At 38.2% G+C, this 18,121-nt stretch overlaps 1 protein-coding gene across 2 annotated transcripts; it reads left to right on the forward strand.

Moving 5' to 3' along the window:
• The first annotated feature begins 219 nt into the window (after positions 1 to 219).
• Positions 220 to 16,389, forward strand: ctdsplb (CTD (carboxy-terminal domain, RNA polymerase II, polypeptide A) small phosphatase-like b). Of its 2 annotated transcripts, XM_046876813.1 has the most exons (8): positions 221 to 1,277; positions 5,679 to 5,842; positions 7,598 to 7,630; positions 9,516 to 9,617; positions 11,331 to 11,387; positions 11,905 to 11,997; positions 13,311 to 13,496; positions 14,099 to 16,389. In XM_046876813.1, exons 1-8 carry the CDS (start codon positions 1,202 to 1,204, stop codon positions 14,222 to 14,224), a joined length of 837 nt encoding a protein of 278 aa, XP_046732769.1. In that variant the 5' UTR covers positions 221 to 1,201; the 3' UTR covers positions 14,225 to 16,389. The 2 variants fall into 2 exon arrangements, with proteins under 2 accessions (XP_046732771.1, XP_046732769.1); XM_046876815.1 differs by lacking the exon at positions 7,598 to 7,630 and having other exon boundaries at positions 220 to 1,277.
• Positions 16,390 to 18,121: the final 1,732 nt, after the last annotated feature.

Below are 18,121 nucleotides of genomic sequence, written 5' to 3' on the forward strand. Positions count from 1 at the left end.
GTTTTTTTTACCCTGTTACAGAATGAATGTTGTATGACGCATGCGCAGTACGCCCAGAAGGCAGCTGTGTATAACATTTTCAACGCTAGAGGGCGATATCTTTATATGTAATAAATAAAGTTTCGCGTGAGGAAATCACGAACACTGGCACATCAAAGGTGGATCATTCGGTCATATTGTCCTCCTTTTTTCAGCCTCAACACCTCATACAGGTGTGTAGTGATGTGCGACTGACAGCAATCACAAGGTGTTACAGCTCATTCTGTGTTCATACGTGGCTCGAGTATAAGGTGGACGCTAAACCAGTGTCGGACATGTTTTTTTTATTAAATCGCTTGTTTTTTTTTTATTTACATTGAAAATGAACTAACGTTAATGCCAGAGGTGTCGTAAAACTCGCCGGAGGAGGCGGCTGTAGTGTGTTGTGTTGGGCATGCTTTTATTTTTAATCAGAGGGGAGGGGGGTTCCTAGAAACTCCGCACCTCCTCCTGCCGTCTCTGCGATGTATCTGCTGCATGTTAAACCCTCACCGCCACCATATTGGAAGGAGAATACCGAAAACACGGGCATTGCAATAACAGCTTTAATGGTATCCCGACTTATTGGTCCCGAGCTCGCCGGAATCACCCCCGTTTTTCATGCGAATGGAGTTTTCCTGCTACACGGTAAACTCGCGCACTAGTTTGTTAACCGTGGCAGTGAACTAGTTGTTAAGCAAAGTAGCGCTTAGAATTAAACATTAATACGTATGTGTATGTATATATATGTATACACATATGTGTACAAAGCGTAGACGAAATTTTTGCTCGGTTTACAAATTACTCGGTTTCAGGTCCAAAAGTACAGGTTTTTTGAGCGGTTAGCTGAAGGAGCGCGAGCGCGCGCGCGAGAGAGAGACTTCAAAGCGACGCCGCCGCTTTGCTAGCTCGCGACTCAAAGTTAGCAAAAAAAAAAAAAAAAAAACAACAAACAGCTAGCTAACAGGCTAACCAGGGCCACCGGAGCGGGTTTTAGTCAAGCGGAGAAATGGTTTATTAGGGGAAAAATAGAAAGCTAAATTTCCTCAGGGCTCGTTTTTTTTATTCCACGATTAGCTTGTCCCCCTTCCTTCCCTCACAGCTACGTCTACGCACAGAATATATATACAGCGCTATAACTAGCTTAGCATAGCCTCGGAAACAGGAAGAACCTGTCGTTTCCATGGACAACACGTCCATCATAACGCAAGTTACGAATCCAAAGGAGGAGGAGATCTTATCGTCAAATCCTGAAAAAGGTAAGATTTCAGGCGTGTGTGTGTGTGTGGGAGAAAACGCGCGCCTGCGCGATATGCTAAGCTAACCGTGTTAGCAGGGCGGTGGGCTTCGAGCCTCAGGCTCTGACCTGTCATGAAACCTCAAACTTCAGAGTTATTACTTTATAAACAGCATTAATGTTTATTTTGTGTATATATCGGACAAATAACGGTATTTATACACGGTATAAACTTTATATACCAATGTTTATTTTTCTCAAAATTATACCAATAAATATATATACTGTAAATCTATTTTCTGTCCGTGTTTCATACACTCTTTCAATGATATTTACGTTTACATTTATAATAAGCTGTAAGAAAAAATACGATTTCCTTTTAACTTTTTGTTCACGTTAAATCTGAATTGTAACATATTGTTTTGAGGTGATTCAGGCTGGGCGATATGACTTCAGGATCGATATCGCGATACTACAATACTTAAAGTATCACGGTTGTCACGATATTCCCTGTTTTAAAAAAAGGTTGTTGAATCCGGAGTACGACTTGAATATCAAGTGATGTTGATGACTGTTATTTTTTCACAAATGTTCGTAATCTATATATGATTTATTGGTAAAACAATAAAGCTGACACACTTTTTTGCACACGCTTGTGCTTGTGTGGGACAAACGGGTCAAATCTTATAGTTATATTCCTGGCCAAATACTTTTTGCACTAATTTATTTTATTTATCATAACGAACTAAACGAGTGCAGAGTGAAATGTTATGTTCACAGAAGTGAGTCCAGAGTGAAGAAGTTGTGAGATTTTGGGGCGTAACATGATTTACAGATCAGGTCCGGGTTTAAAGACTTTATGGCCCTTAATTGCGAAGAAGTCAGCAGTGACGTGACGGTGTAACAAACCCTCACGATGACTTTCGACACGATATCCGAATCCTAGATTAATGCCGTTTTCTGTGCTTTTAAACTTCACACACTTCTAAATAGTTACACCCTATTTTTTATTTTCCTCTTTTTTCGGTTACATGTGAACCGTGTAAGTGTAACCTTGCATTTGAGGTTCGCTCGGTTGCGCCGTAATGATGGGTCTGCAGCTTCCAGAAAACCAGACGCGTTTACACATTAGGTTATCCGTGGGGGGGAAAGTAGCCATGCCGATGGGCGTCGGATCTTTCTGACAAATTAGGCACTTCAAGGCTTTCACCTTTGACCTCTTGGACGGCTGCTTTTTTCGTTCAAGTGGAGAGCAGAGGTCAGGGTCCTGCATGCTGAGATTTCCTGAGTGGAACGTGTCTATGTTCTCGATGGAACGTAGTAAACGTGTTGCAAATTATTTTTACAGTATATCACATTGTTCGTTTTTTTCGCCAGGAAAGACGAAAAGAATGGAAAGGTTTTCCTATTTTAACGCAGTTTCTTTAGTTTGTTTGTTAAGGAAGGTAGAATAATCCATTTGTTTTTATTAAATGAATGGTTAACTATTAGTTAACTATTTATTTTGTAATAAGACAATCGGAAAAGGTTCACGCTATTATGAAGTAAAGATTTAAACTACTTAAATAATTGTTCCTTTAGAACCTGAAGAACCCTTGACAATCCAAGGAGCTCTTGAAGAACCAATTTTCTAAGTTTATCCCTTGGTTCTATGTAAGATAGAACCAAGTCCTGGGAGAACGTTGTTTTGTTTATCCTTAAAAAATTGCGAGAGTGTAAAGTTGTTGACCGTTTATGACCGTGTTCAGGAACGTGTCATAATTCCGTCGACATTCGACGTGGTCTTGTCTCATGAAGTAATCAGTCGACACCTTTTTTTGGCATCAGGAAAGAACGGGCAAAATGATCGTATGAAAGAAACGTTACACACACGGGTTGGAATTTTGCACTCGTTTGGAAAAACATTTCCACCAACGCAACATTCCTAGAAGTTGTTCCACTGTTTCTGTCCCAAACACGACACAACGTTATCCCTTAAAATATTTAAAAATACACGCCTTAAAATCCTCCTCAGGGGAAAAACAAATATTACAACTATGTTTGGAACTGTACACCATGGTCCAGACCAAAATCGAACACTTTGGGCAGGATGACTGAAGGATTGTTGTTATTTGTAGTAGTATATGGTAATATTGTTAATAAACAATAGTATATTCTTACTGTAGTATATTTATAAGCCTGCTGGTTTGAATTTGTAGAGGATGCCCACGTGCACAAACGTAATATGAGAAACTTTCTGCACAGACGGTTTTTATGGTTTTGTTAGATAATACAGAATAGGGTGGGTAAAGTCTTTTTTTTTTTTTTTTTTCCTCCCCTCTTCAGGGTGGGGTGCCAACACTTTCAAGAGCAGTGTTTTGCAAGTGTACAAATTAAATATACAGGTTTAACACGTTTATGCAGGCAAATTGAACTTGTTCTCTTTAGAAGGTGCCTATAATTTTGCACTTGAAAAGATTTGATCTTTTATGTCTCTGTTTCTGTTTGTCCTGTCAATCAAAGTGACCAATCGTAGGCATCCGTTTAAACATGTATGCAGAAGAGGGTGGACAGAGCGTCCCTCAGAGCGTGTAGCACTGACTCGTGTCTTATAGGTCGATCAAAGTCAGCTAACCAAATTGGGAAGAAGAACAAGAGCCTGTCTTTTTATATAATATTACACAAATCTGAACAAATATCACTCGAGTTCTTTGTGCAAAATGAGTCTGACAGAAACAGAAGATCAGTACACAGTGTTTAGAGACATTTTTAGTTGTATGTATTCTTAATATAGATGTAAAAACATTAATAAATGCGTCTAATATACAGTTTGATAGACATTAAAAAAAAAGTTCCAAAATTAAATATATATATAGAGTAGGTTACAGGAATAATTTTTTCGTTTGTTTTTAAATAAACTGTTTGTAGGAATTAATAAGTAAATATAAGATTTGATCGCATCCCACTCATTGAAGCCTTTAAAGATTGCTGTAATATTTTTGTCTGAGTCTTTTTTTTTTCTTTCTCTCCACTAAATGGGCAGGAGAGGAATCCAACCTTTTAATTGGTTGTGTATCGCTTTTAACCCCTCCTTCATTTGGTGCTGCCTCTTTCCCTCTATCTCTCATTCTCTTTGCTCTATCTCTCACACACCAGAGCCTTCTTTTTTCTGTACGGAAAAGAAACGAAATACCAACATGCCCTTAAAATAGAGCTAGAGGCCCATAAACGACAGGGTGGAGTCAGGAAGAGAGGGTCTCTCGTTTCATTTTCTCCTTTTTCTCACAACCAACCCCCCACCCCCCCTAGGCTTCAGTCTCCCGTACCTATTTTTAAAAGGGCATTCTCTCGCCGGTGACCTCAGTGTCGGCGTTTGGAGCGTTCTCTGTGGCTTTGGTATGCACAAGATTATTATTAGTGCAGAAGAGAGAGAAGTGCCAGTGACTCCGATGGCATCTCGCTACACCGAACCATGAATTCTTTCTTACTCCCAAAGAAAAAAAAGCACAGGATTGTAGTGTGAACTTTCACAGTGCCACATGTAGCTGTTGAATTATTGTCGTTTATTTATTTTATTTTATTTATATCCACAGCACATTTTTTACTTTTCTATTGTGTCCTGATGTAATGTTAGGAACGAGAGGAGCCTTTTGTGCCAGTTGTGTGCTGTTGAAAAGGGAAACATTTTCATTATCACGTGACCTGTACACATGTTTCTGTAATGCATCATCTGATTCCTGTAGTTATTATACTCTGGAAAGGTTGCACTCCTCGCACGTGAATTTTACAATCTTTCACTCTGTCGTGCTCAACAGTTAAACTTTCTAAATCTCTTTTTAAACTTTGGCACAGTTTTGAAACTCCTTTATATTTGTTTCAGTTGCACTTTAATGTTGACTTTTAAATACACTGTTTGTTAAATGGTATCGCTGTTGAATTCTTCAATCTGATTGGTCTAAAAGTATCGCATAAAAAAAAAAAAATAGAATAGTGATAAAAGTTTACACAAACATGTCTGTAAAGAAATCTCTAAATATCATACAATTAAATATACAATTATTAAAAATAAAGTTTTCTCAAATAAGATGTTTATTTAAAATCCATGTAAGGAGTCTCCAGTATAAGTGCTATAGTGCTATATAGAAGGAGTCATTATCGAGAAGTTTGCACTTTGTAGTTCATTAATCATTGTTTTTCCTCCAAATAACTGTGAGAGACAGATAAAACGAGGGCATAATGAGAAAATGAGATGAATATCCGCTATGTGGGATGCTGTAGGAACGATTTGCCCAAGTTGTTCCGTTCTGTTAACAGTAAATCTGCTTCATCACCGAAGTGTGGTGTGTTTTTATTTTTGGTCCCCCACCTAATTGTATTAAATTGTTTGTTTATTCTTTGAAATGCTTTCCTTCTAATACATTTTGTTTTGATTCCCCTGCTCCAGTCTCGCTGTCCAGCAGCAGCTTAAAGAAGAAAAGTCACCGTAGTTTATTCAGCTCCTTCTTCTGCTGCCTGCGGAGTTATGAAGCCGATCCTCCTGCCAGCACTAACAACAACACCAGCAGCCCTCTGCCTCCGCCCGTGGAGGAGAACGGAGTGCCGCCGAAGGTGAAAGACGACGCGCGCGCACACACACACACACACACACACACACACACACACACACACACACACACACACACACACACACACAGAGAGAGAGAGATGTAATATTAATGCAATAGTTTACCCAAAATGAAAACAAATGCATGTTGGACCATGATCCAAACTACAGCCAGCACATGTCAGTAATGAAAAGAAAGGCTCTTATTACGTGAATAAAAATACTGTTAATAACTATTCATTTTTGTTGTTGGTTTTTTTTTTTTTAGTTTATTAATATTAAAAATAGTATTAGTTATAAATTTTTCAAATAATTTTGAGGTACTTGCAATTATACTGATATTAAAATAAAAAAAATGAAGTAATAATAATATATTACTATTAAACAAATATTTTTTAATGGTATTAATTTTGTTTCGAAGCCAGAAAAATAATGAAACAAAAAATCTTTTTAATCGTAACATTTCGATAACTGTATCAAAGATATTTACCTTTATTTTTATTTTTTAAATCAGATTTATATAATTAATATAAAGATTATTTTATATAAAAGCAATTACTTTTAAATCAGTTGAAAAGCTACTGAAAAATAATTATTTTAATGTATAATAAATTTATAGCAATAGAAATATTGAACTAAATTAATGCAATTAAATTATTAATAATAAATAAATTCATTCATAAAATTGAACTAAATCATGAAAATAATAGCACTAAATAGTATGTTAAAAATAAATGGTTGTTTGTTTGTTTTTTTAGCAGTAATGGTGATACAGATTGTCATTACTTTTGTTTAATTTAAGAATAAATTCAGTTCAGTTGTATTTTTATACATAATTTGATGGACAAATCCACTTTCAAACTACGCTATATGGACAAAACTATTGGGACACCTGACATTACCAGATAAATGCAGTTCTTCATCATACTCTTACCACAAATTGAAAGAGATGCATTTGTGTATAGTATGTATTTGTATGTGGTAGCATTACATTTTTCCTTTACATGAGCATGACAGTATCATAAAGGTATGGGTTGGAGGTGAAAGTGTTCTGTCATAGAGCTCTGACCTCAATCCACTTAGGGATCTTTGGGATAAATGTGAATGCTGACTGCACCCCAGGCCTCCTCACCTCACCCACATCATTGTCTGACTTTACTAACATTCTTGTATCTGAAAAAGCACAAATCTCATCAAGCACTCTCTCTAAAATCGAGTCGAACATCTTCCCAGAAGAGTGGAGTTTATTATACTTGCACATGGGGGCTGAATGTGGAACGGGATGTTTACAAAGCACACCAATCTTCTGGTCAGGTGTCCACAAACTTTTGTTCACATAGTGTATGTTGTGAGGAATTTCGATGGGACCGTTTGAATGTCAGAAATCAGATTACTCCACAACACAACATTTAAAATGAAGTAGTTTAGTAGAACAAAATCTGTTCCAAATGTGTACTAACTAAATCCATTGCTGTTGCTTTTTTTTGACTGAAATTAAACATGTTAATGAAGGTACCCTAAACACCCTAAACGCCCAGAAACCCCCCTCCCCCCGTCTTTTTCCCCCGCATTCAGTTTTGCTCTGCCTTTCCCATTTCAGCCTCATTGTTATCTCTAAACTCTGTGTGTGTGTGTGTGTGTGTGTGTGTGTGTGTGTGTGTGTGTGTGTGTGTGTGTGTGTGTGTGTGTTGTATCCCCTCACTGCTGTTGTGTTTGTGTATTCTGTCTGTCTTCATCTATCCTGATATGTCGTGGTCCAGTGTGAGCAGGATGAGGTCATCCCTGTATCCGGTGTATGTATAACCCCTTTTCTCTTCCTTCTGCTTGTGTGTGGTTTTTGGGAAAAAAAAAACCATTTATATATATATATATATATATATATATATATATATATATATATATATATATATATATATATATATATTCGTTCGTTCATTGATTTTTTTTTTGCTAAGGGATCAGGGTGCTTCAGGGATATTTTTTCCCCTTTTCTGGCTCTGGTGCTGTTTTTTTCACCAAACTACTTCCTGTTTGCTTTGGATTCTGCACGTGCTGCACTGCATTTCCAAAATCGCTGCGCTGATGGCAATGTTTTTGACTACACTTCCTGGGTCAAATTTTTTTTTTTTTTTTGTACAGCAAAAGCAGACGTAGGCTGTGCAGAGGCTATGAGTTCTCACATACCAGACTCTCACCTTCACATTTTCAGAACGAAAAAACATGTTGACACAATGGAGTAGCGCTCAACAACACCGTGATAAATTATCACAGGGCTCTGTTCTGAGGTATTGCAGGGATTTCTATCGCGTTTTTTTAAATTATTATTTATATAAAACTTTTCTTGTTTTCCTTTATACTGATTTTTATATATACATTTTTACTATTTATCTATTTTACTTTTTCTGCAAACATTAATCTCTAAATGTGGAAAATATAAAAATATAAAAATTATATATTTTTTTATTTTAATTTTTTTATGACCAGAAGCAGTTTTGCTGTTTAATAATAAATTAACTCGTGATTAATCGCAACTTAATCGCACATTTCTATCTGTTCTAAATGTACCTTGAATTAATACTTTTAAAGTTTTTAATACTCTAATCAACATGGGCATGGACAAATATGGATGCTTTAAGACAAAATATTCTTGTAAATGTTAAAAGTATTTATAATGTTTTAATTACATACATCATCAGGACACAGAATGGAACCTTTGCTATGTTTCCACACGGACGGTTTTAATTGCCGGATGTGTGTATCATTTTGGTTGGTTGATTTGAGACTTCAGTGAAACGAATGTTTAGTGATTAAAAATGATTTTACGGTTGAGTTTATTTATTTTTTTATATCTGAGTAAAGAAAGGACATCGGGAATAAATGTGTGTTGCATTGATGGTTTTAATTTCATAAATATTTATTTATATTATTAATAAAAACGGTCACAGAAATGTGTGCTGCGTTAATAAAATTAGTGCCATTAAATGTTAATTTGCGTTAACATGTTAATTTTGATAGCCCTAAATATTTGCTTATGTTTTAACTTTGTTTATTTATTTATTTATATAAAAAAAACTTTTAAATAGTAATTTTCTTTTTTTTAACATTTCCAAGATATTATTTTTTTATAAATTTTTGTCAGAATTTTCTTTCTATTTTTAAATAGTTTATATTTTGTGATGCGTATCAAACATTCCGATATTAAGGTTATGGGATAGATATCACCTACACAACGCAACATAATTGGCAAAATTATTGTGGTAATTCCGTATGCACTGTTTCACTAGTGATTACAGAAGCATCACATGGTCTGTTTCTTGTGATAGTAAAGCGATTGATTTTCTTAGCGTGCTGCATTATGCACAGGAAATCTCACGTTGGAAGTCCCACACATTTCTGACAGAATACATTCACACAGTAGGATCACCATCACTTGCTCACTGTATCCGATTGGCCTGCCGTCATCTCCTCTTTACATATGACCCGCTTTTTTTTACTTTTTTTATTTTTTTTTATTTCTTTTTACGGAGGCTGTGGTGCAGAGCTGGAATGCTGCTGCTGACTGCATTCCTTTTGACATGTTAACATTTTAACCCTGAGCTACTGCAGCTTCAGAAGTTACTCCTAACACCCTCTCCCTTCCCAGGACATTCATCCTTTACCTGTGTTCTGTTCTTCCAGCCTCCGGAGAAATATCTCCTCCCCGAGGTGAACATCAACGACTATGGGAAGAAGTGCGTGGTGATCGACTTGGATGAGACTTTGGTGCACAGTTCGTTTAAGGTAGGCTTCACACGTTTTTATCTGGAACGGCCCAAATTATAAACTCATTAGCTCATCCATCTCTGCGCTTCCCTGTCTAGTAATTCGGTTGCCTAGGAGCTCGCAGGCGAATCAAATTTAATCTGATCTAGTTAATGTTGAGTGATGAAAATAAGTGAACACTTCGCTTCTTGGATTTTTATCTTTCCCTGATAATCTGATCGTTTACACTCGTATTAAAACCACTTTGTTAACGTCAGGGTGTATTTATTTTATTTATTTTTTAACATCTGGTCATTGGATTAGCAAAAAAAGCTTTATCTGTTAATACATCTACAAATAATTCATTCTACTTGCTACTAATAGTCCAGACATGAGTTCTGCTTGTCTCAGGCACCTCAGTGTACTGTATGTGTTTGTTTGTGATGTGATATCATTCATTCAAAATCTATTGTAATTGGTGGCTGATTTATTTATTTTTGACACACTGTAGCGTTGTTTTTCTATAGATGACATACTATAAAAAAGAAAAATTAAGCAAGAAACCGAAGAAACAAGAAAGCTTTTTTCTCTGTGTGTCATTACTTTGTTGCGTTATTTCCAAAAGTCATTTTCAGCCCAGATGTAGTTTCAGCACGGCTCGGAATGAAATTTTTGTAATCATTTTTTTAACCCTATTATACAGAACACAATAAGGACTTTACAAGGACTGTAAAGTCCCGCTGCTAAGAGGGGGTCTGCAGGCGGGAAAAGAAAAGAGAAGATGAAACAAAAATAGAAGAGGAAAAAATAGTATGCACATGCGTGTACAGATTTAGATTATTGCAGCTGGCTCAGCTCTGTTTAGTATTTATAAGAGTGAGTCAAGCGGAAGCATGATTGAAATATTGCACTCTAAAAGCAATTTGAATAAAGTTTAATTGTCTTTAAATTCCAATATCTTGTCATATGTTTTGATTGATTTTCTGTCCAACAGTTTAGTTTTAAAAAGTAATGAGAATTAAGAGCTCCATCGCAGCTGCCCCTTGAACGAGAAATAAACTTTTGCTCTTGCTCTCGTCATCGCGTGAACTCTGAGCTTTTGAATACAGCAGAGGTCAGCGTTGGCTTCCGAGCGAATCACTGACCGTATCTCAATTTGTTCAGATTAAATTTGTCTGGGCTTTTAATCCTCCTTAGATAATCCCTGTGAAAAGGCCGTTAAGGAAAGGCCGACGGTAGCAGCAGTATATTCATAAAGAAGATTCTTGAACACGCAGGATAATTTAAGATGAAAGTCAAAACTGTCCAGGAGGGAAATAGTTACAGGGCATGTGCAGTCTTGAATTCTGCTTTAAATAATCCAGCGTTCTGAGAATTCCTGTGTGGCAAAGTATTCATAACCTGTCTTGCTTTTGGCACAATAACGTAGATGTGTTGTGTAATTTATTGTATTACCGCAGTTACATCTCGAGTATTATTATTTATATCCTTATTTATACTGTATTAATGAGTGTTCTAAGCTCATCTGCGCCCCCTGCTGTTTAATACAATATTTACACTATATACACTACTACTATGTACAGTACACCGTATACAAAACACTCGATTGCGTAATATATATTTTTCCACCATTTGCTTTACTGTTAATTATATTTAGGGTGTGATGGAAATAGAGGTGTTTTTTTTTTTTTTTTCCTCTCTCTTTTTTTCCAGCAAGTAAAGGTTTTGTTTTGATGTTTCCTTTTCTCACAGCCTATAAGTAATGCGGATTTCATCGTTCCGGTGGAGATCGACGGCACGGTGCATCAGGTACTCTACTGCCTTTAGTTTAAAAATATATATATTTACACACAGTATCACGCGTAAGTATTCGTTCCCTGATCCTATTTATTTACCAGTTTTATCTTAATGAATGGAAAATAGCCCTTAATATTGATGTGAGAGCAAGATAGTTCTGTAAAAGTATCCTACAGCCAACTGAGTGCATTTTATTTAAAACAATGGCTCAGAAACAGATGGAACTCAAGGAAACCCTTCATGAAAAATCTTTTTCAATGTGGCAGTTTTCTGCTTTGAAAGTGCAGCTTTTAGACGGCCTCTACCTGGTTCAAGTAATCCAGGATAGGCTGTGTCTGTCCTGGTTGGCCTATTCATGATTACTTGCACTGGGTGGCAGCTTTACATCTACAAAAGCAACTCTCCTGCCAACATTACCACCACGTTTTCAGAATCGTGTCTGTCCCCAGTGTCCCCGCATAATGCACACTTCATGACTCGGGCGCTTGTTTTTCTCCGAGTTGCATTTAAGGGTGTGTCTGCGTTTCAGGTGTACGTCCTGAAGAGGCCGCACGTGGACGAGTTCCTGCAGAAGATGGGAGAATTGTTCGAGTGCGTGCTCTTCACAGCCAGCCTAGCCAAGGTTTGATCTCCTCATGACATCCCATAATAGCCCTCGACAATACATTTTAGCTTCATACGCACTACACAGGTGCTGGCGCTAAGATCATTTTACCCCCCGTGGGCGTTTTTCCGCTGCGTTTTTCAAAAACAAAAAGTCGACAGATGCCCGAGGCAACTGGAACAGTAAATATTAACATAATACTGAGCTCTTTTTTTTTTTTTTTTGTTAAACGGCCATTTTAAACTGGTTATGGTTTTTATTCTGGAATTTTGTTGTAGGCACAAAATATTCCGAGCTTTTACAGACTTTTTTTTTTTTTTTATCATTATTATTATTCTGATCACACTTTTTTTTTTTTTTTTTTTTTTTTTGCAAATATAAATGCAAAGCCATTTTACCAGACCAAAAAAATTCCAATCTAATCCACAGTACCATTTAATTCTGGTTTGCCTCAAACTGGAAATTTTCTTATGTAACTGGAACTTTTTATTTATTTTTTTGCTAATGTTCCTGATCAGTACCACCATGGTGCACATTTCTGTACTTTGTGCTTTCTGCAGTGGAAAAAGAGCCTCATAGAAAGACCATAAATTCAGCTGTTCTTGGGGGAAGTTCCTTATAGTATATTTAAACCTTGCGTCAGGGCTTCTCGACGTGATGTTTGACTTGAAGCATGACCGAAGGCTTGTGAATGAGTTGTGAACTGTTCTCCTGCCTTTTCCCCCCTTCTATATCTGATGCCACTCCACTTCCCCCACCCCCTTTTTCTGTCTCTGTGGCCAGAATTTGTTTTAGCCGCTAATGCATGGGTAAGTGTCTCTCCAGCCTCCGTGACTCGGTACAGAATGTGCGCTGGTAGTGTTAGAGCGTTAGGTCGCAGAGCCTACACCAGCTTACACGTCCTGTTTATTTTTATTTTTTTTAGTCTGGACGCTTCGTGAAGTTTCCTTTTGTTGCCGTTACCATGTCTCATGTCTCGGACGCTGCTCGTTGTGTCTTGTTTAGTTGTACATGGCGTAGTGGTTCTTAAGAGTCCACGGCAGGCGCTTGTGGATTCTAAAACGGCCGTTTGCTTATTAGCCAAGCTTGTCTGATCTAAACGCTCTTGTTCGACTGTATTTATTTTGATTTAAATGAAGCAGGTAAGTCCCCTGAGGTTAAAGCCACGGTGGCGACGGGGATTTGCATGCTGTGGTTCGTTCTAGAATCTAGCAAATGAACCAGTTCTGTTCACTCAGTTCTTCATGAGACGAGATTATCAACACAACCTTTAATGTTCTTCTCCTGCTATTATGCTAACACTGTTCTGATCTTTGACTTCCATAACGCAGTATGCTGACCCCGTGGCTGACCTGCTGGACCAGTGGGGCGTCTTTCGGGCGCGGCTCTTCCGGGAATCCTGCGTGTTCCACAGAGGAAACTACGTCAAAGACCTGAGTCGGCTCGGCAGAGAGCTGCGAAACGTTATAATAGTGGACAACTCACCAGCCTCCTACATCTTCCACCCTGAGAACGCTGTGAGTCTCACCCCTCTCACTGATCAGATTTATCTATTCAGTTTTTATACACTATGTTGCCAAAAGTTTGCGGACACCTGGTCGTAAATACATTATGTGCTTTTTGAGCATCAGATTTCACATTTAGTCCCAATGTTGGTATTATAACTCTTTTTGGAAGATGTTCCACTAGATTTTGGATGTGTTTGTGGACATTTGTGTTCATCAGCAACAAGAGTGTTAGTAAAGGCAGGTACTGATGTAGGTGAGGAGGCCTGATGTGCAGTCAGTGTTCATATTCATCTTAAAAGTGTTGAGTAGGGATGAGATCAAAGCTCCATAGCAGGCCACTCAAGATCTTCCTCTCCAAACCATGTAAACCAAATCTTCATGCTGGAACAGGTTTGGGTTTCCAAGTTTTATCCAAAGACGACCTATACAATTTGTGGTAACAGTTTGGAGAAGAACCACATATGGCATGAAAGGCCAGGTGTCCCAATACTTTTGGCTGTATTGTATATTTTCTGATTGGAAGGTAAAATACTACAATGTTCTGAACATCAACGATCCTTTCATCATCCTTTCATCATAGGTCCTTTAACTCCAGGTGTTTTGCTCCACAGGTTCCTGTGCAGTCCTGGTTCGATGACATGACCGACACCGAGCTGCTGGTCCTGCTTCCGTTCTTTGAAGGACTGAGCATGGAAGAGGATGTGTACGGAGTTCTGCAGAACCTCAGAGGCAGGTAGCAAGCTGCACCATCCTGCTTCACCCGGGCACAGCCGAGAGGTCAGAGGGCGTCCCTGCTCTCGCAGACTTCACCTCCCAGCAGCCCACTGCTCACTACACAGGAAGTGCAGATGCCCCTGCCCCACCTACCCCGTCTGCACCCCCACACAGTGACGAACGTCCACTACAGAACCTTTACAGCTCAAGAAAGACCCACTTGCTTAAGTGCTTAATAATAAACCAAAAAAAAAGGAAAAAAAACGCCAAACCACTTATTTTTCCCTTCCGAATCGAGAGAATCCAGATGTTCGGGTTGATGCTATGCAGGCGTTTAAGGACTGGGTTTTCTTTCCTCTTCGCTTACCCAACAAAGTGCCTTTTTTGAATGTCATTTTTACTGGGAAAAAATTTTTGTACGTGAAAATATTTCCAGAAATTTTCTGAATTCTACTCTTTTAAATAACCAGAGGCAGGTCGTCATCATCATCATCATCATCATCATCATCATTATTGTTATTATTATGTTTTGTTAAAGGCAGTGTTATCGAGGCCGGAGGGGTTTTTTCTTTCTTTTAATCGTTTTTATCATCAGTGTTCTTGTTTTCTTTTGCGCTCTCTCTCACGTCGTCATATAGACATCGCTTCTTTTACAGACGTGTGTATTTGTTTGTCGCAAAAAAAAAAGAAGGCGGCTAAGGATTACGTTTTAACTCATTCACTTTGCACCCTGCCACAGCTTCTGGGTGTGCTGCGTGAGACGAGGAACAACAGGACGCCTCACCTTGTGTTTTTAGGTCCTGAGATGGTACAGAACACGCCGACTGGCACGTCTGGCCGTTTCAGTGCTCGTTCTGGATAAGCTGAGTTTTAGTTTGTGTGTGTGTGTGTTTATTTTATATATATATATAAAATATACAGAGAGGAAGAGAGAAAGTCGTCATCGTGATCATCACAAGACGCACAAAAATCGCCAACGTGCCGCTCAGGTGTTTCCTGATCATTTACTTGTTGCATCACTTTATGAATTTTATTTTTATTTTTTTTTTGGTCAAGTCACAGATGCAATTCAGGGTCTCAAACTCATGTGAAGCTTTTCACCGAAATAAGTAAAATGGTTTGAGACACACTTGTGCGTGGCAGAATAATCGTTTGCGCTCTCTGTTATATATTAGCAGGTTATCGTCACGTGTATCAGTCCCCCCCTTCTGAGCTGCACCATGATGGTGCTATGGGGCACCCGACTCCAGTGCTTCATACACGAGCGGTGAGAGATGTGTGTGTGTGTGTGTGTGTGTGTGTGTGTGTGTGTGTGTGTGTGTGTGAGAGAGAGAGATGTGAAAGCGGGCGTGCTCTTGATTTGTTCAAGGTCTTCACGAGCGTGTGTGTGTGTTTGAGTATCTCTCACCACGGTGCCTAGGAGAGGAGCAGCAGTGTCTCAGAGTTGCCAAACACGCAATAACCCCCCCCTCTCTTTGTCGTTTTGCTCTTATACACTACACTATGTTTGCATTAATATCCCGTTTTTACATCATTTACCCCCTGTGCCCTCCCCTTTTTATTATTTGCAACGTGTAAGACAATTTGCTCATCTGTCAGTATTTCATTTTTAATGGACACTTTTATGATTCTGCTGCTGCATTGTTTTTTTTGTTTTTTTTTTCTTCCCTGAATTGAACCCTGCGTTTTTGTTTTTGTTTTTGTTTTTATATAAATGCTCTCAATTTGAATCCACACGTGTACTTTGTAAAACACAACGCTGCCCTTTCACAGATTTTCTTTACCTCATTGGTATCGTCGACAATTTTCTATCCCTTCTCACGTTAAACAGAGGAGGCGCACTTTTGGTGTTGGTCGTGGATGTTTTCATGTTTTTGTTCTTCCAGCTGGTTTTTTTTTCCTCTTGTTTTTTCTTCAGTAATAATTAAAGGCACAACTAGTTATCGTGTCAAGTTTAGACTCGTTAAGCATTACGTCCACTTGGGGTTCTGTCTTTATTATTATTATTTTTCTTTATTGTTATTTGGAAAGCCATGTGTTCACTGCAGCTGAGTGAAATCGGTGACAGTGGGCTGCACGGTGCCACGTTCGCAGTACGTTTCGAGGTGATGTGTTCCATGGTTTGTTTGCAAATTTTCTTCCAGTCTATGACGTTATATATTAAAGCACCTTTTTAGGAAAAAAAAAAGAAACGACTCCTGTTCATTCAACATGCAGGTTCACGTTTAAAAAAAGTGGGTTGGAAAGATGTTCTTCGGTGTCAAATGGGTTGAATGGTGGCAGAAAAAGAGCTTTTATATAACGACAAAACAAAAAGTCTTTTCTCTTACTGTATTCTATAGGCGAAGTATTTGTTTTGGCCCAGAAACTCTCACAGGTGCTGTGATATTCAGAACACCTATTCATTCAACTATATTTAGGATCAGTTTCTCCCTCTTTTGATCCTGGAGGGAGAGGAGAAGCTGTGGGTGGAACAAATCTGCTGCTGCCTTTGTCATTTATTAACCAACTGTTGATAACTGGAACGGTTCAGATGTCACTATAATGGTGCACACTTCTTGTATGACAGTGTGGGTGGTGTTTCTCGGTTTGGGTTTTCCTGGTGACTTCTCAGAACCAGGTTTAGTTTCGTCTTTTATTGATCTGTAAGCTGACCTATGAGATGAGGTCCACACAGCCACACAGTTTCAGGGTGTTGGTTTTTTTTTTTTTTTTGGTTTCCTGTGTGCACGGAAACCCCTGCCCCCGTTGCATAACTGAAAAGGAAACACCCTCCAACATTGCCACCATATTTAGCGTGTATCATATGGGCAAACTTTTCTAACTAATCAGAGCGAGAGCTTTCCTGAACTGATCATGATCAGTCCTGGTTCCATTTCTGGGCTTATCAGACCCTTGATGAGCTGCAGCAGGCGTCCTAGATAACCAAATAATGACTAAAGTAAAAAAGGAAATATATTCCAGGAAATATTTTTTGAAGAATTTGGTCAGCACAGAGATGAGTTTTAAATCTACAACAATAGACGCTAAATTATTGTCATTTTGAGCATTTCTTTCTTTTTTTCTTTTTTTTTTACAACATACTTGTATTTAGTTGCCCGATTATGATTTTGTTTTATGGCAAAAAAAGACACTGTCACATGATCCCAGTGACATCAGCAGTCTGTTACTGCTGATATTTAAAACAGTGGTTCAGGTTTCTTTCTTTTTGGCTGCTGCTGTGAGTGATTAGTTCACTGTTTAGTTCTAAAATACTTCTAATCCATTACCACTTATAAATCCCTGGTTTGGTCGCTTTGTTTTTATCAAATGGGGGTAACACCTGATAGTCATTGAAAATAAACATCCTTAGATTTAAGCGGGTTGAATTTGGTGTTGCCCTTAAAAGGATGGAATGAAACTCTGCACCCACACCAGGTCTTTGTGAAACACCACTTGATTTAAGGTGAACCATAACTTGTGGCTTGTGTTGTAAGTTCTGGTAGCTCACGTTGAGGTTCTCATGAAGTCACCATGAAAAAATAAATTTTAATCATCTGCACTAATCCTGGAGTTTACCTATTTTTTTTAACAGGTTTGTGCTTCTCTTTCAAATTGTTACATTTATACACATTTTTACATAATCTGCTGTTTATTTCTGCTCACATAGTTTGCCATTTTACAGAGATGGTTCAGTCTTTAAGAGGACATTTCTATTCTGAATGTTCATGTGGATCCTATGAATATTCCAGAATAACTCCACCCACAATGCAGATGAGTATGTAAATACGATGCTTGACTTTAAACAGATAGGAGAGATTTTGGAGTAAACTAGGTTGAGTGTGTTGTAGCTCTAGAGTGCTGTACTGTCTTATCAGAGCGCCACCTTAGGAAGAATGGTGTTCATACACTTTTCCTGAAGTGTTCTTGTGGTATCGTTG

Source organism: Silurus meridionalis, chromosome 20 (assembly GCF_014805685.1).
Source record: "Silurus meridionalis isolate SWU-2019-XX chromosome 20, ASM1480568v1, whole genome shotgun sequence".
Classification (NCBI taxonomy): domain Eukaryota; kingdom Metazoa; phylum Chordata; class Actinopteri; order Siluriformes; family Siluridae; genus Silurus; species Silurus meridionalis.